We start from the raw sequence: 27815 nt of genomic DNA on the forward strand, positions 1-27815 counted from the left end.
TGCATCGCCTTTTGCAGAGGCACCTGTGGCCAGCCCAGGACAGCAGTGCTGGGACCTGTCACTGGAGGCTCTGCAGCCAGAGGCACCGGGGTCAGGGCTCCCATCCAAAAGGGACAGTTTGTCATCCACGGAATCCAAACGGATGCCGTGGCCCCTGCCCTTCCCCTCCTGTCTCGATATTCATGTCCTGACCTTCGGCGTCCAACACAACGCTGCGGTTACAAGGTGGCATGGTCCTCCGAGGACGCCTTCTCTCTCATCCATCAACGTCCATGTGCCTCTTTCTCAGGATCTCAAGGGCAACACTCTGCCCACAGTCAGCTGCCTTCCTCCTTCTGTGATAAATGGTAGAACCCCATCTCTGCTTCCCAAGGTGCATCCAGTCTTCCTTTTCCTGAATCAGGAGACCTTTCTGAGTGTCCATCATGGGCGAGGTCTTGCAGCAATGTCTCTGATGCATTCCCCCAAGTTGCCCAAAAGGCACAGGAAATCTACGAGCAGGTTTGTCTATCGTGGGGAATGAATGCAAATAGGCCAATTAGATCAGGAGAGAGTCAAGGTTCATTTCCAATTAAAAAAAAAAAAAATCCCCTCCACAGAGGATAATGCGGCCTGAAATGAATACTTATTTTCCTTAAAAGAGTGAATAATATGTTGTTTCTATAAAAGGTATTTCTGTTGATGCCAGAGGAACAAGGAAGCTACAAGGAAAACTCAAGACCAGCAGGTTATTATCACAAGGAAAAATTCAAGACTTGATTCTCAGGGAAGCACTCACATTTCTCTTCTTCCCGAGGGCAGGGCTGCCTGGGCTGAAGAGGCTAGAGTTCCAGGGCCTTTGCTCAACAAACTCTCCCGAGGCTCCAGCCCTAATTCCTACTGGTGACTTTATATTCTTTTCCTTAAAGCATACACTGCTGCTGCTGCTGCTGCTGCTGCTAAGTTGCTTCAGTCGTGTCTGACTCTGTGCGACCCCAGAGATAGCAGCCCACCAGGCTCCACCGTCCCCGGGATTCTCCAGGCAAGAACACTGGAGTGGGTTGCCATTCCCTTCTCCAATGCATGAAAGTGAAAAGTGAAAGTGAAGTCGCTCATTTGTGCCTGACTCTTTGCGACCCCATGGACTGCAGCCTAGCAGGCTCCTCCATCCACAGGATTTTCCAGGCAGGAGTACCAGAGTAGGCTGCCATTGCCTTGCCACCTTCAATACCAAAAGGTAAATGTTGCCCCCCCAAAAAAGAAAGAAAAACCATCCTTTTACAAAGCCACTTACAAAGATTTTACCCAAATCTACATCACCTAAACTGCACCTAATAACGAGAAATTCAGACCTTAAGCTTTCAAGTTTCTCAGAATTCTAACTGAAAGCACATTTACATGCATTCAACAAATATAACTGTAAAAACTGTGGCCTTGAACTACAGGGAGTTTTAGAGACACATAATATTTTGAGATTCCTGATGCAGTGTTTTTGAAGACATTGTTGTTGTTCAGTCGCTAAGTCGTGTCCGACTTTTGCGTCCCATGGATGACGGCAAGCCAAGTTTCCCTGTCCTTCACCGTCTCTCGGAGTTTTGCTCAAACTCGCGTCCATCGAGTCGGTGATGCCAACCGACCACCTCAGCCTCCGTCACCCCTTCTCCTGCTCTCAATCGTTTCCAGCATCAGGGAATCCTTTCCAAGGAGTTGGCTCTTTGCTCAGGCGGCCAAAGTACTGGAGCTTCAGTTGCAGCATCAGTCCTTCCAGTGAATATTCAGGGTTGATTTCCTTCAGGATTGACTGGTTTGATCTCCTTGTTGTCCAAGGGACTCTTAAATGTTTTCTCCAGCACTGCTATTTGAAAGCATCAATTCTTCCATGCTCAGCATTCTTAATGGTCCAACTCTCACATCCATACATGACTACTGGAAAAACCTTAGCTTTGACTAGAAGGGCCTTTGTTGGCAAAGTGATGTCTCTGCTTTTTAATATACTGTCTTTGTTTATCATAGCTTTCCTCCCAAGGAGCAAGTATCTTTTAATTTCATGGCTGCAGTCACTGTCCACAGTGATCTTGGAGCCCTCCAAAATAAAATCAATTACTGTTTCTACTTTTTCCCCTTCTATTTGACATGAAGTGATGGGACAAGGTGCCATGACCTTAGGTTTTTGAATGTTGAGCTTTAAGCCAACTTTTTCACTCTCCTCTCTCACCCTCACTGAGAGGCTCTTTAGTTCCTCTTTGCTTCCGCAATTAGAGTGGTATTGTGTGTATATATTAGGTTGTGGATATTTCTCCTGGCAATCTTGATCCAACTTGTGATTCATCCAGCCCAGAATTTCACATGATGTACTCTGCATATAAGTTAAACAAGCAGGGTGACAATATATAGCCTTGATGTACTCCTTTCCCAATTTTGAACCAGTCCATCATTCCATGTCAGATTCCAACTGTTGCTTCCTGACCTGCATACAGGTTTCTCAGGAGACAGGTCAGGTCCAGCTCTTCTGTTGGCTTTCAGGCCACAAGAGTATGTGATCTGAAAAAGCTATTCTAATGGGCGTTTCTTATTCCACAGCCCAAGAGATAGGTAGTTCTGGCCACTGGGCTGACCAGCCTTCTCAGGAGTCTCCAAATTCTGATAACGAAACGTCCTCATTAGCAAACCGGGAATGGAACGCGCTTTTCCAAGCTCTGTGATGGACAGCTAACAGAATCCACAATCCCTGCCAACGTTAGAGGGGAAGGATTTAGGAGCATCCGCCGGGAGAGAGAACCGAGAGCGCCTGCTGCCACTCCTCCATTAGGAGCTGCACAGAGAGCTCGAGACACCGACGGCAAGAACAGAATTTTAAAAGCAAAATCAACGCGCTCGAGGATGGAAAGGGAGAAGCAGGTCCTCTTCCCGATCAACACGTCTGCAGTTCCACAAGGCAGTCCTGCATGCTTTAGAGCAGGTGAAAACCTTCGATGACTTAGATTAAGATTTCTGTAAGAAGTCTCAGAAGTTATTACGAAGAAATGATGCTCAGTTGCCTACAGAGTATTCATGGACAGCGAAAACTTGAAACTGACTCATCAGTCAGATTTTTAAAAATTCATTAAAGGCGACAGTTGCTAGTTTATACTGTGATGAAGAAATCTGTATTAAAATCTTGTCTCAGGAGAGCACAGAACTAGGCTACAGCCGTGTGTCAAGCATGGCGAAGCTTCGATACCTGAGCAGTGTCTGCAAACATGCACGCGCTGCAGCTGTGGGCGGCTTTTGCTTCCGCCTATATTTTGGTAGTTTCCAATTTTTCTACACCTAACAAATATGAAGTATTCTTAAGCTGGGGAAAATGAAATGTATTCAAATAGGCCGCTTTTGCATATAAACACCATATGTTTACACCTTTTAAATATTTTAGTTATAGGAAAAATGGATGCTTTAACTATTTTTATAAGGTCACAGATTCATGAGCATTAATTAAATTTCTTTGAAATAATACCTTGACACCTTATTGAGTGGTCGTGCTAAAATATACTCACAGAGATCTTTAAGATTGTCACAAATAAACAATAAATAAGTAAATAAACCTTCCCATGCCGCCCTGTCCCACTCGGGGATTCCAGTTACACAGCAACTGAGCACTTGAGATGGGCGGAGTGTAAAAGACACACTGGATTTCAAAGACAATATGAAACAAATTAATGTGATTATCTCATTAATACTTTTATATTGATTATCGATTGCATGTTGAAATGACAGTGCTATAAATATACCGGGATAGATAAAATATTACTAAAACTAATTTTACATTAATTACTAAAATTAATCTAACATTTTACACATGCTACTGGAGATCAGTGGAGAAATAACTCCAGAAAGAATGAAGGGACGGAGCCAAAGCAAAAACAACACCCAGCTGTGGATGTGACTGGAGATGGGAGTAAAGTCCGATGCTGTAAAGAGCAATATTGCATAGGAACCTGGAATGTCAGGTCCATGAATCAAGGCAAATTGGAAGTAGTCAAACAGGAGATGGCAAGAGTGAACATCGACATTCTAGGATTCAGCGAACTAAAATGGACTGGAATGGGTGAATTTAACTCAGATGACCATTCTATCTACCACTGTGGGCAGGAATCCCTCAGAAGAAACAGAGTAGCCATCATGGTCAACAAAAGAGCCCAAAATGCAGTACTTGGGTGCAATCTCAAAAACGACAGAATGATCTCTGTTCGTTTTCAACAAACCATTCTGCATCACAGTAATCCAACTGTATGCCCTGACCAGTAATACTTAACAAGCTGAAGTTGAACGGTTCTATGAAGACCTACAAGACCTTCTAGAACTAACCCCCCCAAAAGATGTCCTCTTCCTTATAAGGAACTGGAATGTAAAAGTAGGAAGTCAAGAAACACCTGGAGTAACAGGCAAATTTGGCCTTGTAGTACAGAATGAAGCAGGGCAAAGGCTAATAGAGTTTTGCCAAGAGAACACACTGGTCATAGCAAACACCCTCTTCTAACAACACAAAAGAAGACTCTACGCATGGACATCACCAGATGGTCAACATCAAAATCAGATTGATTATATTCTTTGCAGCCAAAGATGGAGAAGCTCTACACAGTCAACAAAAACAAGACCCGGAGCTGACTGTGGCTCAGATCATGAACGCCTTATTACCAAATTCAGACTTAAATTGAAGAGAGTAGGGAAAACCGCTAGACCATTCAGGTATGACCTAAATAAAATCCCTTACGATTATACAGTAGAAGTGACCAGTAGATTCAAGGGATTAGATCTAATAGACAGAGTACCTGATGAACTATAGAAGGAGGTTTGTGACATTGTACAGCAGGGAGGGATCAAGACCATCCCCAAGAAAAAGAAATGCAAAAAGGCAAAATAGTTGTTTCAGGAGGGCTTACAAATAGCTGTGAAAAGAAAAGAAGTGAATGTCAAAGGAGAAAAGGAAAGATATTCCCATCAGTATGCAGAGTTTCAAAGAACAGCAAGTAGAGATAAGAAAGCCTTCCTCAGTGATCAATGCAAATAAATAGAGGAAAACAATAAGATGGGAAAGATGAGAGATCTCTTCAAGAAAATTAGAGATACCAAGGGAACATTTCCTGCAAAGATGGGCTCAATAAAGGACAGAAATGGTATGGACCTAACAGAAGCAGAAGATATTAAGAAGAGGTGGCAAGAATACACAAAAGAACTATACAAAAAAGATCTTCATGACCAAGATAATCATGATGGTGTGATCACTCACCTAGAGCCAGACATCCTGGAATATGAAGTAAAGTGGGCCTTAGGAAGCATCACTACAAACAAAGATAGTGGAGGTGATGGAATTCCAGGTGAGCTATTTCAGATCCTAAAAGATGATGTTATGAAAATGCTGCACTCAATATGCCAGCAAATTTGGAAAACTCAGCAGTGGCCACAGGACTGGAAAAGGTCAGTTTTCACTCCAATCCCAAAGAAGGGAAAAGCCAAAGAATGCTCAAACTACCGCACAATTGCACTCATCTCACACACTAGTAAAGTAGTGCTCAAAATTCTCCAAGCCAGGCTTTAGCAATACGTGAACCATGAACTTCCTGATGGTCACGCTGGATTTAGAAAAGGCAGAGGAACCAGAGATCAAATTGCCAACATCTGTTGGGTCATCAAAAGAGCAAGACAGTTCTAGAAAAACATTTACTTCTGCTTTATTGACTATGCCAAAGCCTTTGACTGTGTGGATCACAACAAAATGTGGAAAATTCCTTAAGAGATGGGAATACCAGAACACCTGACCTGCCTCTTGAGAAATCTGTATGCAGATCAAGAAGCAAGAGTTAGAACTGAACATGGAACAACAGACTGGTTCAAAATTGGGAAAGGGGTAGGTCAAGGCTGCATATTGTCACTGTGGTTATTTAACTTAAATGCAGAGTACATCATGTGAGATGCAGGCTTGATGACTCACAAGCCGGAATCAAGATTGCTGGGAGAAGTATCAAAAACTTCAGGTATGCAGATGACACCACCGTTATGGCAGAAAGAAAAGAGGAACTAAAGAGCCTCTTGATGAAGGTGAAAGAAGAGAGTGAAAACGTTGGCTTAAAACTCAACATTCATAAAACTAAAGTCATAGCATCTGGCCCACCACTTCACGGCAAATACATGGGGAAAAGTGAAAACAGCAACAGATTTCATTTTCTTGGGCTCCAAAATAACTGAGGGTGGTGACTGCAGCCACAACACTAAAGGGCGCCTGCTCCCTGGAAGAGAAGCTAAGACAAACCTAGATACCATGTTAAAAAGCAGACATTACTTTGTCAACAAAGGTCCATCTAGTCAAAGCTATGGTTTTCCAGTAGTCATGTATGGATGTGAGAGTTGGACTATTAAGAAAGCTGAATGTCGAAGAATTGATGCTTTTGAACTGTGGTGTTAGAGAAGACTCTTTATTTATTTATTTTTTTTTTTAAGAGAAGACTCTTGAGAGTCTCTTGGGCTGCAAGGAGATCCAACCAGTCCACCCTAAAGGAGATCAGTCCTGAATATTCATTGGAAGGACTCATGCTGAAGCTGAAACTCCAATACTTTGGCCACCTGATGCAAAGAGCTGACTCATTTGAAAAGACCCTGATGCTGGGAAAGATTGAGGGCAGGAGGAGAAGGGGACGACAGAGGATGAGATGGTTGGATGGCATCACTGACTCTATGGACATGAGTGTGAGCAAGCTGTGGGAGCTGGTGATGGACAGAGAGGCCTGGCGTGCTACAGTCCATTGGGTCACAAAGAGTTGGATACAACTGAGCAACCGAACTGAACTGACTGAATTTTACATCTTGTTATACTTTTTAAAGAAAAATGAGAGCTAAAGAATTGCTGCTTTTGAACTGGGGTGTTGGAGAAGACTCGAGAGTCCCTTGGACGGCAAGGAGATCCAACCAGTCAATCCTAAAGGAAAACGGTCCTGAATATTCTTTGGAAGGACTGATGCTAAAATGCCAATGCTTTGGCCCCTGATGCAAAGAACTGACTCACTGGAAATGACCCTGATGCTGGGAAAGATTAAAGGCAGGAAGAGAAGGGGACAGCAGAGGATGAGGTGGTTGGAAGGCACCACCGACTCTATGGACATGAGTTTGAGTAAGCTCCAGGAGCTGGTGATGGAAAGAGAAGCCTGGCGAGCTGTAGTCCATAGGGTCACAAAGAGTCAGCAGACATGACTGAGCAACTGAACTGAACTGACACTTTTTAAAATATGAGTATCAGAAATTTTTAGTTTCCATCTGTGATTCTCACTGCATTTCCAGTGGAGAATGGGTACTGGCATCTAGAAGCTTCCAGGGACAGGAAGGTAAGGTAATCATCAAGCTTCATTTAGAAACACACAGTCAACATACAACCTGGCATCCCCTTCGTCATTTGTCAGTGGCGTTTCAGCACTGATACCACGACTCAGTATCAGATCTGTTACTTACACGCTCATGCCTCGACAAACTGACTCATTACTGTGTGAAATGTCACCCTTAGATTCAAGGGAAAAAATAATCACCAGGACATAAACTCCTAGTTCTTTAAAATGATATGAGTCACGTTGATGAGCACAAATCTCATTTAGTTTTTTCATTATCTTGGCCATCTCTCAATTTTAGTTGATGTCTGAATAATTTACCACTTGATCTGGGGGCACAGCCAATTTTCATAGCGATGGGGCCTTGAAGTGCAGTGTAGTAAAGATAAAGTGACCACGCTTGATTACTGCCAAGAAGGCACCTGTAGGTGCATCACGTCGGGAACATCTCTGCAGAGCAGTGGGGGTGGAGCTGGCATCAGAGATGCGCTGAGGACGTCAGCCACTTGTGTAGATCACTAACATTGCAACCATAATGCAGCGGGCTCCTGAAATAACCGCACTTTACAGGTGAGAAAGCTGAGGCACAGAGAGGTTAGACAACCCTCCCGAGGTCGCACAGCTGCGGAGTGCTTCCAGCAAGAAGAGTGGAGAAGGCCATGGCAACCTACTCCAGCACTCTTGCCTGGAGAATCCCACGGACAGAGGAGCCTGGCGGGCTGCAATCCAGGGGGTTGCAAAGAGTCAGACGCGACCGAGTGACTAAACAAAAACAGCAAAAGGACCTATTAGAAGATGGCTTTGGATTGATGTTTCTCACGTGCAAGCATTCTGATTTCTCCCAGACGGCATCACCTACAGTATTTCTTGCATTCTCTCCTATCGATTTCTCAGCAGCCGGAGGAAGGTGTGAATACATTGGCTGGCTGGAGGACAGATCCCACACTGGGAGGAGCAGGCCTGAGGTGTCCGTGAGGGCTTCCTGTTACCTCTAAGAGTCAAATGCCTGCTCATCTTCTACTGAAGTATCTGATTTCCGTGATAGGAAAGCAGTGTGTCTCCCCCAACTTTCTAAGTAAAATTGGGAACCTGAAAGATGATCTGTTTATCTCTTTTCCTCCAGAAATCGCTGGGCTCGGGGTGCTGAGTGCCGAGGCAGAGGGACAGCAGCGACATCATAGTTTGACTTCCTAGTGAGTCGAGCTGATTCTTGAGGAGGCCCGGCCAGCCCATTTCCGTTTACTCCTCCACGTCCGCCCATCACCGGCATCCGGACGCACAGTCTTAGGTGCAGGCAGAGCAGGCGGTCCAGGACAGCTGCTCTGCGTGGACACAGTGGCCAGGGAAAGTCAGCGCTTGCCTGCGCTGGACCCTGAGGCTCCCTGGGGCAGCTCCAAGGAGGAAACAAAAGAGCTCTTCCTGAGGTTCTTCCAGACGTCTGACCCTGTGGCTCAAGACGGAGAACCCCTCCTTCCCCAGACACGCTGTTGTTGCTGTTCGTCTCTCAGGCATGTCCAACTCTTTGTGACCCCATGGACTGCAGCCCACCCGGCTTCCCTGTCCTCCACCATCTCCCGGAGTTTGCTTGCACTCATGTCAATTGGGTCGGTGACACCATCCGACCATCTCATCCTCTGTCGCCCCCTTCTCCTTTTGCTTTCATGCTTTCCCGGCATCAGAATCCCCAGATATAATGAGCGCTTAAAAACCAATCAAGCTTTGCGTTGGTATCGGGCTATTTCTTTGTGGAACAGATGGATGTGACTCCGTTATGATTCCGTCAGAGCGATGCAGCCAATGGGAGGCTCAAGCAGCATGTAATCTTCTCGTTCTCAACAGCACAAAGAAGAAAGGAGCATTTTCATGCATTTTATGGCATTCCATATTACATAAGTAATACATGCTCGTTGCAAATGGGAAATGAGAGACACTGCATCGCTGGAAATAAAAGTGGCCCCTCATCCCAATATCCAGAAATAACCATTACATTTTCTGATGTTTCCTTCCATCTTTCATCACGTATCATGTGTAAATGACGTGTTTCATGTATGTGTATGAATCAGTACGTGTGTGCACTGCTCTCCAAACTGGCGTCATCTGGCTCATAGGGGTTGCAATCTGCTTCTGAAAATTAAAGCAAAACAAAAACTTTTTCTTTTGTCTGATTAATCTTCCAAATCACTTCCACTAATGGTTGAAGAGCGCCCACTTTTATTGCTACGTGGTAACTGACTTAACCAGTTATTTAGTCATGGGCAGTTGTGGGTTATTTTTTCCTTTTGTTGTTATAAATTGACTATATATTTGTTCTTTATTTAACTTGCCATAGGAGAATCACTGAGTGAAATTATATTAATTAAAAAAAAAAAAACTTTCTTGGAGTACAGCTGATTTACAATGTTGGGTTTCTGGTGCAGTCGGGAAGATTCCCTGGAGGAGGGCATGGCAACTCACTCCAGTAATCTTGCCTGGAGAATCCCATGAATAGAGGAGCCTGGCGGGCTGCACTCCACAGGGTCACAGAGAGTCGGACACGACTGAAGTGACTCGGCATGCACCTACAGTAAAGGGCGTCAGTTATAGATGTACGTGGATCTATTCTGGGCTTCCCAGGTTGCTCAGTGGTAGAGAATCTGCCTGCTAAGCGGGAGACATGGGCTCAGTCTCTGGGCTGGGAAGATCCTATGGAGAAGGAATACAACTCATTCCAGAATTCTGGCCTGGAGAATTCTATGGTCTGTATAGTCCACGGGCTCACAAAGAGTTGGACGTGATTGAGTTTCACATCCAGAATTCTTGCCTGGGAAATCCCACTGACAGAGGAGCCTGGAGGAATCCAGTCCTTGGGGTCACAAAAGAGTCGGACACTATTTAGCGACTAAACAGCAACAATATCCACTCTATCTTTCAGATTCTTTCCCCAGTAGGTGGTTATAAAGTGCTGAGTAGAGCTCCCTGTTCTATGCGCACATGCATGCCGGTGTGTTAAGTCGCTTCAGTCGTGTCTGACTCTTTGTGACCCTGTGGATTATAGCCTACCAGGCTCCTCTGTCCATGGGACTGTCCAGGCAAGAATACTAGAGTGGGTCGCCATGCCCTCCTCTAGGGGATCTTCCGACCCAGGGATCGAACCCCTGTCTCATGTCTCCTACACAGGCAAGTGGGTTCTTTATCACTACCGCCACCTGGGAAGCCCGCTATACTATGCAATAGGTCCTCACTAATTACTTATTTTACATACAGTAGTGTGTGTATGTCAACCCCAATCTCCAGACTTATCTCTCTCCCCCTTATCCCCTGGTAACCGTCACTCTGATTTGCATTTCCCTAATAATTAGTGATGTCGAGCATCTTTTCATGTGCTTTTTGGCAATCTGTAGGTCTCCTTTAGAAAAATGTTTATTTACATCTTCTGCCGAGTTTTGATTCGGTTATTTTTTATTTTGAAGTGCATGACCTATTTGTATATTTTAGAGACTAATCCCATGTCGGTTGTTTTGTTTGCAAATATTTACTCCCATTCTGAGGGCTGTCTTTTTGCTTGGTTTATGGTTCCCTTTGCTGTGTGAAAGTTCTTAAGTTTAATTAGATTCCATTTATTTAGATTCGTTTTTATTTTCATTACTCTAGGAAGTGTATCAGAAAAGATGTTGCTGTGATTTGTGTCCAAGAGTGTTCTGCCTATATTTTAAACTAAGGATTTTAGAGTGTCCAAACTTACATTTAAATATTTAATCAGAAAGAGAAATCAAGGAAACAATCCCGCTTAACCATCGCAACAAAAAGAATAAAATGTCTCAGAATAAACCTGCCTGAGGAGGCTCTGCTCTTCTTTCTCAAGATTGTTTTGGCTCTGTGGAGTCTTTTGCATTTCTGTACAAATTTTAAAATTTCTTGTTTTAGTTCTGTGAAAAATGCCACTGGTGATTTGACAGAGACGGCACTGAGCCTGTAGGTTCCCATGGGTGGGATGGTCACGTGAACAATACTGGTTCTCCCAACCAAGAGCACGACACACCGCTCCACCTGCCTGTGGCATCTTCAGCCTCTTTCATCAGCATCTCACAGCTTTTGGAGTGCAGTCTTCTCCTCTTCTTAACTCAGTCGCTCAGTCGTGTCCGACTCTCTGTGACCCCATGGACTGCAGCACACCAGGCCCCCCGTATCACCAACTCCTGGAGCTTGCTCAAACTCATGTCCATCAAGTCGGTGATGCCATCCAGCCGTCTCATTCTCTGTTGTCCCCTTCTGCCTTCAATCTTTCCCAGCATCAGGGTCGTTTCCAGTGAGTCAGCTCTTCACATCAGGTGGCCAAAGGACTGGAGCTTCACCTCCAGCATCAGTCCTTCCAACAAATAGATCGTGGTGTATGATCCTTCTAAGGTATCGCTGGAGTTGGTTTGCTAGTATTTTGTTGAGGATCTTTACAGCTATGTTCATCAGTGATGCTGGCCTGTAATCTGTGTGTGTGTGTGTGATATCTTGGAGTTGGTTTGCTAGTATTTTGCTGAGGATTTTTACATCTATGTTCATCAGTGATGCTGGCCTGTAATCTGTGTGTGTGTGTGTGTGTGTGTGTGATACCTTTGTTTGGCTCAGTGTCAGGGTAATAATGGCCCCATAGAATGAGTTTCAAATGTTCCTTCCTGTGCAGATTTTTGGGATAGTTTCAGAAAGACAGGTGTTAACCCTTCTCTGAATGTCTGGTAGAATTCACTTGTGAAACCAAGTCCTGGAATTTTGCAGTTGTCCAGCCCTAAGTCATGCCCGAATATCTGCAAACCCATGAACTGCATCATGCCAGGCTTCCCTATCCTTCACCATTTCCTGCAGTTTCCTCACATTCATGCCCACTGAGTCGGTGATGCCATCCAACCATCTCTCCCTCTGTTGCCCCCTTCTCCTCTTGCCTTCAATCTTTCCCAGCATCAGGGTCTTTTCCAATGAGTCAGTTCTTCGCATCAGGTGGCCAAAGTATTGGAATTTCAATTTCAGCATCTGTCCTTCCAATGAATATTCAGGACTGATTTCTTTTAGGATTGACTGGTTTGATCTCCTTGTTGTCAAAGAGACTCTCAAGAGTCTTCTCCAGCACCACACTTCAAAAACATCAATTTCTCGGCACTCACCCTTCTTTACGGTCCAGCTCTCACGTCCCTACGTGACCACTGGAGAAACCATAGCTTTGACCAGATGGACCTCTGTTGGCAAAGTAATGCCTCTGCTTTTTAATGTGCTGTCTAGGCTTGTCTTAGCTTTTCTTCCAAGGAGCAAGTGTCCTTTAATATTGTGGCTGCAGTCACCCTCTTCAGTGATTTTGGAACCCAAGAAAATGATCTGTCACTGGTTCCACGCTTTCCCCCTGTATTTTCCATGAAGTGGTGGGACCAGACACCATGATCTTAGTTTTTCGAATGTTGAGTTTTAAGCCAACGTTTTCACTCTCTTCTTTCACCTTCATCAAGAGTCTCTTTAGTTCCTCTCTGCTTTCTGCCATAAGGGTGGTGTCATCTGCATATCTGAGGGTGTTGCTATTTCTCCCAGTAATCTTGATTCCAGCTTGTGCTTCATCCAGTCCAGCTCGACATTTCGCATGATGTACTCTGCATTTAAGTTAAATAAGCAGGGTGACAGTTTGCAACCTTGACGTACTCCTTTCCCAATTTTGAACTAGTCCATTGTTCCATGTCCAGTTCCGACTGTTGCTTCTTGACCTGCATACAGGTTTCTCAGCAGACAGGTAATGTAGTCTGGTATTCCCATCTCTTTAGGAATTTTCCATTGTTTCCTGTGATCCATACAGTCAAAGGCTATAGCATAGTCAATGAAGCAGAAGTAGATATTTTTTCCTGAAATTCCCTTGCTTTTTCTATGATCCAATGGATGTTGGCAATGTGATCTCTGGTTTCTCTGCCTCTTCCAGATCCAGCTTGAACATCTGGAAGTTCTCGCTTCACATACTGTTAAAGTCTAGCTTGCAGGATTGTGAGTATAATTTTGCTAGCATGTGAAATGAGTGCAATTGTGTGGTAATTTGAACATCCTTTGGCATTGCCTTTCTTTGGGACTGGAATGAAAACTGACCTTTTCCAGGCCTGTGGCCACTGCTGAGTTTTCCAAGTTTGTTGGCATATTGAGTGCAGCACTTTAACAGCATCAACTTTTAGGATTTGAAATAGCTGAGCTAGAATTGTAGCAATGTCTCCTAAGGCCCACTTGACTTCACACTTCAGGATGTCTGGCACTAGGTGAGTGACCATCACTGAAAGTTGAAGGGGCACAAATGTTAAGACACAAAGTGGGCACGAGGCTTACCCAGGGCATTAAGACTTCCTGTACAGTTCTCCTGTGTATTTTTGCCTGATCTTCTTAATCTCCTCAGCTTCTGTTAGGTCCATACCATTTCTGTCCTTTATTGTGCCCATCTTTGCATGAAATGTTCCCTTGCTGCTGCTAAGTCACTTCAGTCGTGTCCGACCCTGTGCGACCCCATAGATGGCAGCCCACCAGGCTCCCCCGTCCCTGGGATTCTCCAGGTAAGAACACTGGAGTGGGTTGCCATTTCCTTCTCCAATGCAAGAAAGTGAAATGTGAAAGTGAAGTCGCTCAGTCATGTCCGACTCTTAGCAACCCCGTGGACTGCAGCCCACCAGGCTCCTCCATCCATGGAATTTTCCAGGAAAGAGCACTGGAGTGGGGTGCCGTTGCTTTCTCCGGAAATGCTCCCTTAGTGCCTCCAATTTCCCTGAAGAGATCCCCAGTGCTTCCCATCCTATTTTTTCCTATTTCCTCGCACCGTCTACTTAAGAAGCCTCTCATCTCTCCTTGCTATTCTCTGCTCATGAGCCCACCTAAATAATTCTTCACTTATGACACCAGGCTTTATTTTGTCAAGTATCCTCATTTTGCTTTTTTTACATTTTCCATTACTATGATGAAATTCTCTATTTTTCATCCATGCTGCCGTCCTTTTCCGTTAGACTCATAAGTATACGAATCATAGTTATTTCAAAGTCCCTGACTGATAGTTTCACACTATGTCATCTTAGGATCTGGTGCTACTGTTTATCTTGTCTGTTGACCATCGTTTTCATTTCCTGCTTTGTGTGTCTTGTGAGGTTTTGTTCAAAGCCAGACGTCACATATTTTCACAGGTGGCGCTAGTGGTAAAGAACCTGCCAGCAATACAGGAGAGACGCGGGTTTGATCCCTGGATTGGAAAGATCCCCTGGAGGAGGGCGTGGGAGCCCACTTCAGTACTCTTGCCTGGAGAATCCCGTGGACAGAGAAGCCTGGGGGGCCACAGTCTATGGGGTCGTGAAGAACTGGACACGACCGAGTGAGCGAGCACTCAGATGTCATGAGGAGACAGCAGAGGATGAAGCAACAGGATTGACTCCTGGAATGGGCGCACCTTTCCCCCTGCCAAGGTGTCACTGGGTGTTGACCTGGTTTGAATGCTTTTGCCACAATTGCCTGCCATGCCCCACAGGCCCTTTAACAACGTCTTTTTCTTAGAGTAAGTTCTGGGGTGTCTAAGTCTTAATATTCGGGCCTCCTCAACTTTCATGATCCCCATATTCCTGCAGCACGGAAGAAGGTCACTCTCCATGCCCGCCCTGCACCAGTGGCAGACGGCTGTTGCTTTTACTTATATTTGTAAGGTTGGCTATAGGGCAGGAGTCCTTGGCCTGGGTCAGTCCTGGATAACCTTGTTATCTGGCTTCCAATGCAGAGAGTTCCCTAGTGTTTCAGCTTCTTTTATTCTATTTGAGGGATTTTGAAATACTTTGTATCCTCACATGTCTCACTTCTCCTCTTCCCAATTTTACCAGCATAATTTGAGGTTATGTATCCAGATTACCGTTATTTTTCTCAGCTTTAGTTTGGGGAGAAAAAACTTCTCAGAATTTTTCACTCACTTCTTAACCAAATTAACAAATATTTACGTATATTCTAAATGATTGAAAAAAGTGTTGACAATTACAGATGTTTTGGAACCTATCATCACCCCATTTCTAGCTGCTGCTTCAGGTTAATTTGTCAGAGGAAACTTAAGAGAAAAAAATAAATTTTTATGATACAAAGTTTTCCCAAGTTTTTCATACTCTATTAAACATTCTAAAGGGATAGTGTTGCCATGATTTGAAAATTAGAGGAAACAGAGAGTTAGCCTGTTTTTTTCTTCTCCGAAATCTTACTGTTAATCGCTTGACAAAATAGAATCAGTAGGAACAGATTCCAAATCACCACATAAAACACAAATAAAATCAAACAAAACATACAAGGCACAGGAAAAGAATAAAAACAGACTAGAATAAAGGAGTATCAAGAGACCACGAGAAACAGGAATAGAAACATGATAGAGAAAACACAAAAATAGGAAGTCGAATATAGTCTGCTGAGGCATGATAGCGGAGAAGGCGATAGCACCCACTCCAGTGCTCTTGCCGGGAGAATCCCATGGACGGAGGAGCCTGGTGGGCTGCAGTCCATGGGGTCACAGTGTCAGGCACGACTGAAGCGGCTTAGCAGCAGCTGAAGTATAAGTATCCACCTTTAAAAAGCAAAAGCAGAAGCTGTACCTTTAAGCAACAAGCTAAACTTAAAACAGTTGCAACTGATTCGAATTGCTGTGCGGCAGAAAACAGCGCGATATTCTACAGCACCTTTCCTCCAATAAAAAACAAATTAAAAAGATCAGAAAAACACTGACGAGCAAGAGAACACAGAAACGTGGAATGACAGCAGCATTAGCGTGAGACGAAGTAGAGCTCGAGGCGGGAACGCTGGAGGAGAAGCAGGCGCTCCATCAGCGGTTCCAGGATGCATCTTCCTTGCTGACACATATGGTGACTTCTTGTTGGGCGTTTGTTTCTTTGATCACAAACTTTTTCCCCTCCTAACTCTCTAAGGTTTTCCCCACCAGGGGATTACATCTCACGCTGCACCCTGGTCTGAAGCTGTGTCCTGTAGGGAGTGGCTCTCCACTCATGAGCGCAGCGAGACGCCGTGAGCCAGGTTCCCGGTTTGGCCCCACTAGCACATCTGCTGCGTCGGATTTGCTTTTAAAGAAGTTCAAATCAATACTGATGCGCCGTTTGCCTTCTGTCTCACACATCACCTTGTCATGATCCCACCTCTGGTTACTGTCAGAGCTAAGCGGGCTGAAGGATCCTTTCATATCGTCTTCTGTCACCTGATCCAAACCATCTTTCCATGCGACTTCATGCCCCGGCCAGCTCCCTGTTGATTTTTTTTTTTATTGCTTTGCTATACCATTCTTTTCTTCTTATTAAGAAAAGTGCTAAACCAAGCACTGATTTATACAAAATGTTTACAAGGTCCTGTGCAGCAGCCTTTTCCCAGATCTGTCTTCCTTCTGTATGTTTTGAGTAAATGCATCTTTCATGAAGCAGAGTAGTTTCCGGGGCTCCACCACATCCCCCATCTTCTCTCCCTCGCTCCAGTCTTCTTTGAAACTCACAGTATTTTTTTCCCCCAGCAAGATATTGGTAGAATCAGGCTTTTTGATCTCATGCCGAAGGGCAATGTGATATAGACAACTTTTAGACAAATCTCCAGTTTCCAGCAAAACATAATGTCATGTGTCTTTACTGCTCAGAAGCTGAGTTTATCATTCTCCAGCTTGATATGCTGAGTCTGAGTTGGTGTATTTCTGAATGGCTCAAAAGACTCTGAAGTCCTTATTTTTAGACGTGAAGAGCAGAGATTCTTCGGAAAGAACCATTTCCATGCTGGTCCTGCTCCCATTTCCAGCTGTGATGAACCGCACATCCTCAGAAGTGATGCAAGTCCACTCTTCCCTGGGATGAAGAGGGCCCCCGTGCTGCTGGGAGAAGGGAGATGCTGGCAGCAGAGACGAAGGGATGAGGCCGCCTCCCAAGCACAGAGACCTTCAAAAGAAGGGCGTGCCTGTGCCAGCCCCGGGCAACCTCACCCCTCCTGCATCGACCTCTGAGGCCTAGAGTACTTCTCAGTGCAATCCATTCACACCGTGGTGAGGGATTATCCCCTAAAAAGCCACCAAGTCATTCGCTGGAGACTAGTTTCTGGTACAGCTGGAGCATTGGATATGTTGGCACGCTGGCATTCATTTTTCAGTGAGGACTGCTGCCTTCTCTTCATCTGCTCTGCTTCCTGAGGATGGGTTCACACTTGCCTGGAGAAACCGCGGCTCCAGAGCCGAGAAAGGATGGAAAATCCCGACACCCTGGGGAGGGCCCAGGACTCAGCAGGTCCCGCCTGATACTAGGATCCTCTTGCAAGAAGAGGCCCCGAGCTGGGCCACTGCTGCCCCCAATGCCGCTGCTCCCCTCCCGAGGCTTGTCACCTGATGAAACATTTTCTAGGGGTTTCGTGACTGCCTGCTCCACTCCTGTGCCAGCTCTCCTGCCCCGGTCAAGTTCTCTGATCTCCGTGGGTTTCAGGCACATCGCCACCCCACCCCTCCTGCAGAGACCTTCCCTGATCACCTCCTGAGACCTTCCGCGCATGTCTGCAGAGAGCCCCAAGGACTGCAGCGCTGGGTGGTCATCCACCACTGCACGCGCCCTGGGAGAGCGTGAGCCAGGAGGGCATCTTGCAGCGTCCATGCCTGTATTGCCAGCAGGAGAGGAGGCACCTCTGATGAGCACAACGGGAACATGACTGACCTCCGCTCTACGCTTCTCAGGGGCCAACAGGCTCTCTTCAGGTCTGTGTCTAACAGCAAATCACCACCTTTATTCTCAACACATCAGTCTAGTATATACATAAAAATGAACTCCTTCAAAATACGTATTCAATTTTAGAGGATTTACCCCAATTCGTTCAAGTTGTGCCAATATTACATAAGACCCTGTTGTGATACAGTTACTGCTTAACCAACCACAGACCAGCAGAATGTGCTATCAACAGGATTCTCAGAGGTCACAATATCCCTACCCACCCCAACCTCTAACTCACTTCAACAAACCACATGCTTATTCAGAAAAAGCCACTTCTGAGTATCACAGCATTTGAGCTCATGGTACATTCTGCCATTGTCAAGACTGATCATTACACAAAGGCACTCTCCATCCAAGAAAGGAACAGGTGCTGGGCCTGCTAGCCCCATTTAAAGCAAGGCAGGTCTGACTCTCTCCTGGTTCTCCTGGAGTTCCAATAGCACTTCTTTGAAGAATTTAAAGTGCATTAATAAAATATATCTATGATCCTAAGGCGATTTACTCTGAACATAATTTATAAGACAGATAACTTAACATATCACTTATATAAGATATTCATATGTTGATTACATATTAATATACTATATATAATATGATATACCTGCCCCCTGAGAAATCTGTATGCAGGTCAAGAAGCAACAGTTAGAACCAGACATGGAACAACAGACTGGTTCCAAATTGGGAAAGGAGCATGTCAAGGCTGTATATTGTCCCCCTGCTCATCGGCAGAGTACATCATGTGAAATACTGTGATGGATAAAGCACAAGCTGGAATCAGAATTGTCTGGAGAAATATCAATAACCTCAGATATGCAGATGACACCACCCTTATGGCAGAAAGTGAAGAAGAACTAAAGAGCCTCTTGATGAAAGTGAAAGAGGAGAGTGAGAAAGTTGGGTTAAAATCCAACATTCAGAAAACTAAGATCATGGCATCCTGTCCCATCACTTCATGGCAAATAGATGGTATACAGTGTAAACAGTGAGAGACTTTTATGGGGCTCCAAAATCACTGCAGATGGTGACTGCAGCCATGAAATTAAAAGACACTTGTTCCTTGGAAGAAAAGTTATGACCAGCTTTGACAGCCTATTAAAAAGCAGAGACGTTACTTTGCCAACAAAGGTCCCTCTAGTCAAGGCTATGGTTTTTCCAGTAGTCATGTATGGATGAGAGTTGGACTATAAAGAAAGCTGAGTGCTGAAGAATTGATGCTTTTGAACTGTGGTGTTGGAAAAGACTCTTGAGCATCTCTTGGGCTGCAAGGAAATCCAACCAGTCTCTCCTAAAGGAAATCAGTCCTGAATATTCAACGGAAGGACTGATGCTGAAGCTGAAACTCTAATACTTTGGCCGCCTGATGTGAAGAACTGACTCATTGGAAAAGACCCTGATGCTGGGAAAGATTGAAGGCGGGAGGAGAAGGGGATGACAGAAGATGAGATGGTTGAATGTCATCACCTACTTGATGGACATGAGTTTGAGCAAACTCTGGGGGTTGATGATGGATAGGGAAGCCTGGCATGCTGCAGTCCTTGGGGTCATAAAGAGTTGGACATGACTGACTGAACTGAACTGATATTTATAAACATATAAATTTCTCTAATGTAAAACAAAATAGTAAATTTATCAATTTATATCAAGTACAAAATTTAAAACAGTAACTTTCAACAACATACCCGAAAACTTACATGTAAAATGTTTTAATGAGGCTATCTGCTATTTTCTCACAAATTATAGTAAAATTGAAACAATATATCTTTTAACTACCTTCCAACATTACTTGTTCCCCTTTCTAAGTTCTCAGTGGAGCAGTCAGCAACATATAAACAGTCCCCTAAATGTATTCTTTCACGCTTCCTGGGTAACTCACATGGTAAAGAATCTGCCTGCAGTATAAAGGACCTAAGTTTGATCCCTGGGTCAGGAAGATCCCCTGGAGGAGGGCATGGCAACCCACTCTAGTATTCTTGCCTGGAGAATCCCATGGACAGAAATGCATTATTTGGACTAAGGGTCATTTAACACATACTTTCCAGATTACTAACTTCTAAGAATTTTGAAATGTATAAAAAATCAAAACTTCCATATATCATTTCAGAAACTTCCCATCTCAAAACAAAAGCATTTGGCTTAGTAAAATAGCTCTGATGACAGATACATTATTCCCCAAAAGATATGTAAGCCATATTGCAGTCTTATGGTTCATAATTCCATAAAACAGTCTGAGAATCCAAGGAAGAGGCCTGACAAACGGAAGATGAGGTGGAGTTACTCTACAATCGACCATGTTAGTAAGGAATGACTATCTTATTTCGTCCTTTAATATAGCCTAGTCAGAAAAGTCAACGGCTTCCAGGTAGCGCCAGTGGTAAAGAATCCGCCTGCCGACGCGGGAGGCACAGGCTTGATCCCTGGGGCAGGAAGATCCCCTGGAGGAGGAAACGGCAGCTCACTGCAGTGTTATTGCCGGGGAGATTCCACGGACAGAGGAGCCTGCTGGGCTCCACGGGCTGATTTGAGTCCATGTCACCCTAAGTCCACGGGGAGACAGAGAGCCGGACGTGACTGCATGACTGGGCACACAGCACAGAGTGCCAGAAGGTCAGATTTACAGAGATGCGCTTCAAGTATGAGCTGTGTGCCGCAAATGGCAAGTGAAAACACCCCGTGATAGGAAAGCTGTGATAATTCGCCAGAAGCTTCTTCAGCTAAGTAGATATTTAGCATTCCCACAGGGTGGGTTTTCTAAGAAAATTCAGGTATAATGCAAATGTCAGTATGATATTCAAGAGTGAGCCGACAAGAGGAAAGGTCACTCAAAGGTTTTGTTCTAACAATGAACTAATTTCACTGTTTTTTAAACTCTATGTGCTGATTACTTGGGTGACAGCAGTGGTAATGCACTAGGAAGGCAGAATACCCCACTTCCCTGCCCCAAAGAGACAGCCGAAGCCCTGGAATGTTTGCATGTTACATGCTCTCGGGCCCTCTCTGGCCGTGATTCAATTAGAAAGAAATGTGACCACCTTAGTGTAAAGTAAATGTGCGCACGTACGATGCTTGCTCAGACCCGAGTAACTCAGCGATAGATGATGACGAGGGCAGAGGCACGTCTCAGTCAAGAATCACAGCTTCAGCCGGTGAGAACACACAGATGCAGCACGGCCCCCACACAGGCGCCTTCAGCGGCGACCTCCACAGATGCGGGCGTGGGCCTGCAGGCGTCCAGTCAGGTAAGTCAGCCCGTGTGCGGCGTGCGCGGACGCGCGCACCCTCTGCAAGTGGGCGCGCTTCTGTGGGCTTTGCTGCACCAGGCCGGGTAGCGGACAGGGGCACAGCGTCTTTCTTTCAAGCCCCGGATGTCCAGAAGCAAAATAAAAGCGGTGGTGAGGCAACTCGAAGGACTGTACTTTTCAAGGTACTGTCCTGCAAGGCTAAAGATGGTTTCCCCACCTTTTCTGTTTGTTATTTTTAATGTATGGTTTGTGTGAAAATATTATAAACCCATGACAGCACAGTGCTCTATAGCCCATCGTGTTAGTTGGGTGAAAGTGAAAGTGAAGCCGCTCAGTCGTGTCCGACTCTTTGCGACCCCATGGAGTGTAGCCTACCGGGCTCCTCCCTCCATGGGATTCTCCAGGCAAGAATACTGGAGTGGGTTGCCATTTCCTTCTCCAGGGGATCTTCCCGACCCAGGGATCAAACCCTGGTCTCCTGCATTCCAGGCAGACCCCTTAACCTCTGAGCCACCAGGGAAGTGTACCTAGGCTAAATTTGTTGGACTTAAGAACAAATTGGCCTTATGGATGCACTCTCAGACTCATCTGTAGGGGACTTACTGGCGTTGAGTGTTCTTTCTGACTTATTGATAAATAGCGCCCAGAGCAAATTAGACTCACAAGGCAGAAGAAGAGGGAGGAAAACAAATACGTCTCCCAAACCAGCAACGAGCTACCCACAGGTACAGGTCCTTACTGCTAAATTTTAGAGCTACACGCTGAGACAGTCTTGGTAGGTAGGAAATTACAAGGGAGATAATGAAATTCTGAAGTCATAAAACACCCATAATGGAAGGTGTTGCAAGATAATTGTGGCATGGGTAACATTTGCTCTTGTAATATGATCATATGTTAAGGTGATTTTTAAAGTCAACTTAAAAATTCATAAGATGCCTTTATTCTCTTGTTGCTATACAGGGTTATTACGTCGTCTTCCAACCGGAGATTATTTCATGGGGTCTGTTCCAGGACAAATGTTCTCTCAGGTCACTAGACTCCAAAGATAGAACCAAATCCATCTCCCAAGCAGCACACTTTTATAGACTGTCGCCAGTATCACCCACCCCCCCAGATCTTATATGTGTCTGTATCCTGTGGACCACAGAGCCGTGAACCTTTCCCTACATAAGAAACACTTTTAAAAAGAGTTGCCTGATCAATTAGGGACCCTCCTAAGAGCTATCAGCAGAGGATTTGGTCCCATTCTAAAAACAGAGCACCAAAAATGTGATTCTGTGCAAATTGTTTCAGCCATGTCTTCACCTTAAAACAGATTCCATTCTCCAAAAATATAGTGAATAATCAAACCCAAACTCAATTTCTTTATGAAAAGGAATCCTGACCACAGAAAAGGGATTATATTTTACTGGAAAAATTATGTCATTAAAATGACAAAGACAGTTTTCATACCTAGAACTAGTCTGTAGCTAAACCAAGCAAACAAACACAAAACCAACTGCACATCGTTACTGCCATTTGGGCACCGACCTGGTAGGGGCTGAGGCGCTATCAGCACTGTGGGCAGAGGCCTGGAGGCAGGAGCTGGTCTGGACAGAGACACGGCTACTTGGTTTGTCAATAGCTGAGGCTTTTGGGGCCCATGAAACAATCTTGATTCCTCAGGGTATATCCACGTTGAGTCCAGAGCAAAGGAATTATTTAAAAAGATCTGTCCAAAGAGAAAGCAAGCATAACATGGTAAGACCACTTATCCTGTCTAACACTGAATCCTGAAGATTCTATGGGTGGGACTCTTCAGAAGCACTCTAGATGCTTGGGGTTTTGGTATCAATCACTTTCTGGGCCTGGTCTTCAGCTATTCACTTGGTTAGTTCATTCCAGCAGCCAGTTAACAGATGAGCGAGTTGCCCCACGGAGGTAAGCAGCATGTGGGGGAACAAGCCACACACTACTTTCCCTTGGTTTTCAAGTAAACAAAGTGTGGCCAGTATATTTGAATTCAAAAGTCAAGATAAACCATGAATAAGATGAACATTCAAAGCAATAGTGGTGAGGAAATGCTTTTTAAATGTATTTTTGAGTTATGTAATGTTTAAGGCTAGATTTTGATCAATGGGTACAAACTTAAAAACTGAAAAATTCAAAAGGTAGATTCTGATTCAGAAGTAGAACTTTTCTGTTTTTCTGTGGAATCCAAATATTTTTGGCTAAAACAAACTCCCCCACCATCACCGTCTCCTGGTGCTTTTGAACAGGCCAGTCTTATTCTGAAGCGGTTTCTCTCTAGACCTAATGGAGGGCCTACTGCAGTAAGAAACTGGAAACACACCATGATTTCTGTCCTGGGAACACCCAACAACTTAGTAACGAGTAGCCCAGCTGTCCAATCAAACCAACTGCATTTTTACCTTACAGTTAGGGATCCTTTTGTCTAGCCAGCTTTTCCCAACAGGAAGTGGAAGAGCGGATGTGCAGACATGTGGGAAAATGGGCACCAGTTCCACAGAGGAAGAGGGGGACAGTCCAATCGATGGGGAATGACTGCCGAACAGCCACTGGAACCCAAGGAAAGAGAAGGGCATGCTCATTAGCCTGGGGCAATCAACTCTACTTCGTACCGAAAGATGCTGGGGTAGCTGCTTTAAAAGGGAACTTTAAAATGCATGTATTTGGCTATGAGAAAAATTGCCTCTTTCCAGTCTCCAAACCCTACAAATATTCAAAAATTCTAAAAATTGATAAAAGTTTCTATATCTCAGTCATCACAATGCATTGACAATACAGCATTCTTTAACATTAGGAAAGAACTTCTAAAGCACAAAACCATGAGAACATGGCAAGAAATGAATTCCTGCCCTGAGAACAAGACAAACCACAGTGGAAAGGTGAAATGCTGGGTATTCTTTTTATAATTCTTGAATTTTTTCATAAGCAAGTGGAGAGCTATCTTTTATTATATTCTTTCCCATACAACATCTCATATTAATTATACCCATCACCTTAAAAACAGGGACTAGCAATATTTTCAAAATAAGAGGTTAAGATTCAAAGTTTTCCAAGGTCTACAAATGCAAATAGATTCCAAGGCAAAGAAAATGTAAGTGAGATTATCACATAACTAAAAATCCCAATGCAGAGAGTAAGACAGCAAACGCTGAAAGGTGGCAGACAGTTTAGGAGAAAGTCTCTCTAATTAAATTAACTGAATCTTTATCAGTGGAGAATAGGTTCATTGTTCAATGATATGGAATGCTTCAATATGCATTTGTTTTAAAATCATAAAAGCATTTTTGAATGCCCTGTTATGTGAAAATGTTCTTCTAAGATAAATACTGTTATTTAACAGAAAATATGCAACACACAATATTTTAAAGATTAATATTGTTTGGGAGAGGTTTTGTGTTTTTTAAAAAAAATGCAGTTTTCTATACAGAAAAAAAAAAAAAAATGTAGTTCCTTGACGTTGTATACCTCTAGTGGTAGTACTTGGATATGACAACCCCTTCAAAATAGCTTAAGAAAAAAAAAGAAAGAAAAGGAAAAACTACAATGCTTATTAAATATATATATATATACACACCATGAACATGAACTGCATAACACATCAAAACACCATATCCATTACCACATATGTGAGGTACCATTACATCCAAAGACCAATCTAGGAAGAGTTAACCACATCTTTCAGAAAATCCTACAATATATATTGGAATTAAATTAATGATGCTGTGTATTCTGTCACCCACCCATTTGAATATGCTATTGATGATAACCATTGGAATAAAACACATGCTATTCCCTGATCTAAATCCACCTGCAGAGACAGCATGCAATGGATCTTCCCAAACCAGCTTGTCCTACTCCGTTGCAGCATTAACCGAAGGTACAGCCACTTTCTCTTTTTAATCCCATGTTTGCAACGCCAAACTCCTCTAAAGTGCAGTACGACAACAGCTAATCCAGTGGACTGAGCAGCCTAGGGCGGGAGTGGAAAATCACCCGGTAGCGTTTCTCAGTATTAAAGCCAGGGTTTTCCCGCAGGCTTCCACTGGTTTGAATTTTCTTAAGCATTGTCCTGAGTCTATTTTCAAATGGAAAAAAAACACACACACTAGATCAGAATCAGAAATAGCTATTGATTCCCAGCTTGCTTTTCAAGCCTGGCAGAGGCTGTAAAAGTATTAACTTCTATCCGCTAAGTCTGCCACAGTCCGCAGCGGCAGCGCTGGGCTTTCGAGGCGCCGACTTCAGCACCGCGCTCTGGACAGCAACCCCGGCCGGGGCCAAAGTTGGGGCGGGCAGTCCCGACTCTGGTTTTGGGGCGCGGGTCTCCAAACTGCCCAGCGAGAGACCAGGAAGAAAGACTTGCAAAAGCTGCCAGAGGCGGAACGGGACGTCGGAGCGTGAACTTTGCTGTCCACGCATGGCTGCAGGCTGCGCCCTGGTGGGCTGGGGGCCCGAGGACCGCCGCGGGAGGGGTGAGTGCGCGCCACGGGGCCGGGGCCGCGGGAGTGGGGGCGAGGGCGGCGCCCAGGGCCAGGGGGACGCCGGCCACCCCGAGCCCGGGGCCGGGGTCGGGGCCGCGTTACCTGCCCGTTGAGCGCGGGGTAGCGGTGCGCGGCGGCGGCGGCGGCGGCGTGGTCTGGCGCAGCGGGCAGCGGCAGCAGCGGCAGCAGGGGCTCGCCAGGGGCTCGCCAGGCGGGCAGCCCCGGGAGCGGCGGGCCGGCCGGGGGCTGCGCCGAGGCGAGCAGCACGGGCGGGGGCGCGACCCCCGCGCCCAGCCGGAGCAACCCGGCCGAGCCGGGCACCATCCAAACCCAGGGCGGCGGCGGCGGCGGCGGGTCTGCATTCATCGGCCAGAGGAGAGGCTGCCGCCGGCGGGGCTGGTGCTGCAGCCGCCGCCGCCGCCGCTGGAGCCTGGCGTCCACCAGCATCCTACATCCCCGCGCGGGCGGCGGCGGCGGGGGCGGCGGGCGCCCGAGGTGCGGGCCGGCGGCGGCGCGGGCTCCGGAGCCAACTCACTTGGTTCCGCGGCGCGGCCGCTCGCTCCGCCCCTGCCCCGCGCGGGGAGCCCCTCCTCCTGCCCGCCGCCCTCCTCTCCGAGCGCGGCCGCCCCGCGCCGCCGCCGCCCCCAGGCCCCGGGCCGGGCTCGCAGCGTCCCTGGATCCCGGGCTCCTGCCTGCGCGCGCCCCTGAACCCCCCGCGGCGGGCGGCGGGGGAGGGGGATACGCGGCGGGGAGCGTGGGGGCGCGGGGCGCTGAGGGCGCGCCTGACCAGGAGCCCGCGGATCGCGCCCTGGGCTCAGCTGTGGTCACCCGAGGCCTCCGGCTCTCGCGGACGGACCGCACGCGGGGAAGGCGCGCACGGCCCGGCGCGGAGCCGGGATCCACCAGCAGCAGCGAGCGGAGGCCAAGGTGCGGCGCTGGAGCCTGGCACGTCCCGCCGCCGGGCGGGGCTGGGGGCGCTGACGCGGACCGCTCTCTGCCTGGCTTCACCGGGGTCAACCGCGGAGGGCCCCGAGGGGACGCTGGCTGCAGCCTCCGACGCCGAGCGGGCACCAATTGCCACCGGGCACGGGTAGATGACACTCCCTCCCTGGAGAATCTGCCAAACACTTTCCTAGGCCCTCAGCAGGCCCTCCGCCCTACGGCCCCTACTCCGCGCCTCAGCACCCAGGGGCCGCTCTCCGGGCAGGTCGCCTCCGGGCCTTTGCACAGGACGTCCGGTGGTCGCTGGGATTGCCCGTTGTGAGCGGGCCCTGGACTGTACTGGGTCCAGAATTGTGCGTCTGCTTTCCCCACCGCACGCGGCCTCCGCAGTGCAGCCCTGCTCTGCCTGGGGCCCAGGACCACCACCGCTCCTGCGGGGACCGTCGCTCGGCCTGCGGCGCGGAGCCTGGCTTAGCGCTGGTCACACGCAGTCGCCGCCAGGCGGCGCGCGCCCCTGCTGACCTCCGTCCTGCTGCAGACCGAGTCCCGCGCGGTCTCTCCCTGGGATGCCGGCCCTGAGACCCAGCCCAGCTCTGGGCAGCTCGCGCAGATAGCTGGATGGAGACGTCCATGTGCTAATGAACTCCTTAGGGCGCCGGAGAAACCTCAGCGCAGCCACAGCGCAAGCCCAGTGCCTCTCAGGAGCGTTTGGTGAAGGGCCTTCCTGCCGCCTGAGGAGCGCACGCACCTACTCAGGCACACCCGCGGACTCACCTGAGACTCTCCAGACACCAGCAGTCCTCACCTTCAGGCGGGGCCCCAGCCCTCCCTCCTGAGATAAGCTGACCGCGCAGAGCGCTTCCCACTTGCTTCCAGGGTGGTTTCCTCATTCTCCTAATCTGCTTAATTTCCTCCTGGCCTGGCATGGTTTCTTTTCCATCAGGGCATATGCTAATTTACATAGCTGGCATCTCCACGTTTTCCTCCATGTGAACCATTTTTCAATTAGCAAGTTTATCTCTTTCTTTGATGCAAAAGGCCTGGCAAGATTTTGTTTTTTCTCACCTACCATCAGAAAGCTCGGCA

The 27815-nt window shown here is 46.5% G+C and overlaps 1 protein-coding gene across 1 annotated transcript in view; it reads right to left on the minus strand.

Annotated features, from left to right (window-relative positions):
- The window catches only part of TCERG1L (transcription elongation regulator 1 like), a 193913-nt gene extending 167679 nt beyond the window's left edge, over positions 1-26234 (minus strand). Inside the window, exons 1-3 of the mRNA XM_060404836.1 lie at positions 25890-26234; positions 23709-23855; positions 22828-23008 (exon numbers count right to left, since the gene is read on the minus strand). Coding sequence (XP_060260819.1) covers positions 22828-23008; positions 23709-23855; positions 25890-26234 — 673 coding nt within the window. The remainder of the gene's footprint in view (positions 1-22827; positions 23009-23708; positions 23856-25889) is intronic.
- Between the last annotated feature and the right edge of the window lie 1581 nt (positions 26235-27815).

Source organism: Ovis aries, chromosome 22 (genome assembly GCF_016772045.2).
Source record: "Ovis aries strain OAR_USU_Benz2616 breed Rambouillet chromosome 22, ARS-UI_Ramb_v3.0, whole genome shotgun sequence".
Taxonomy (NCBI): domain Eukaryota; kingdom Metazoa; phylum Chordata; class Mammalia; order Artiodactyla; family Bovidae; genus Ovis; species Ovis aries.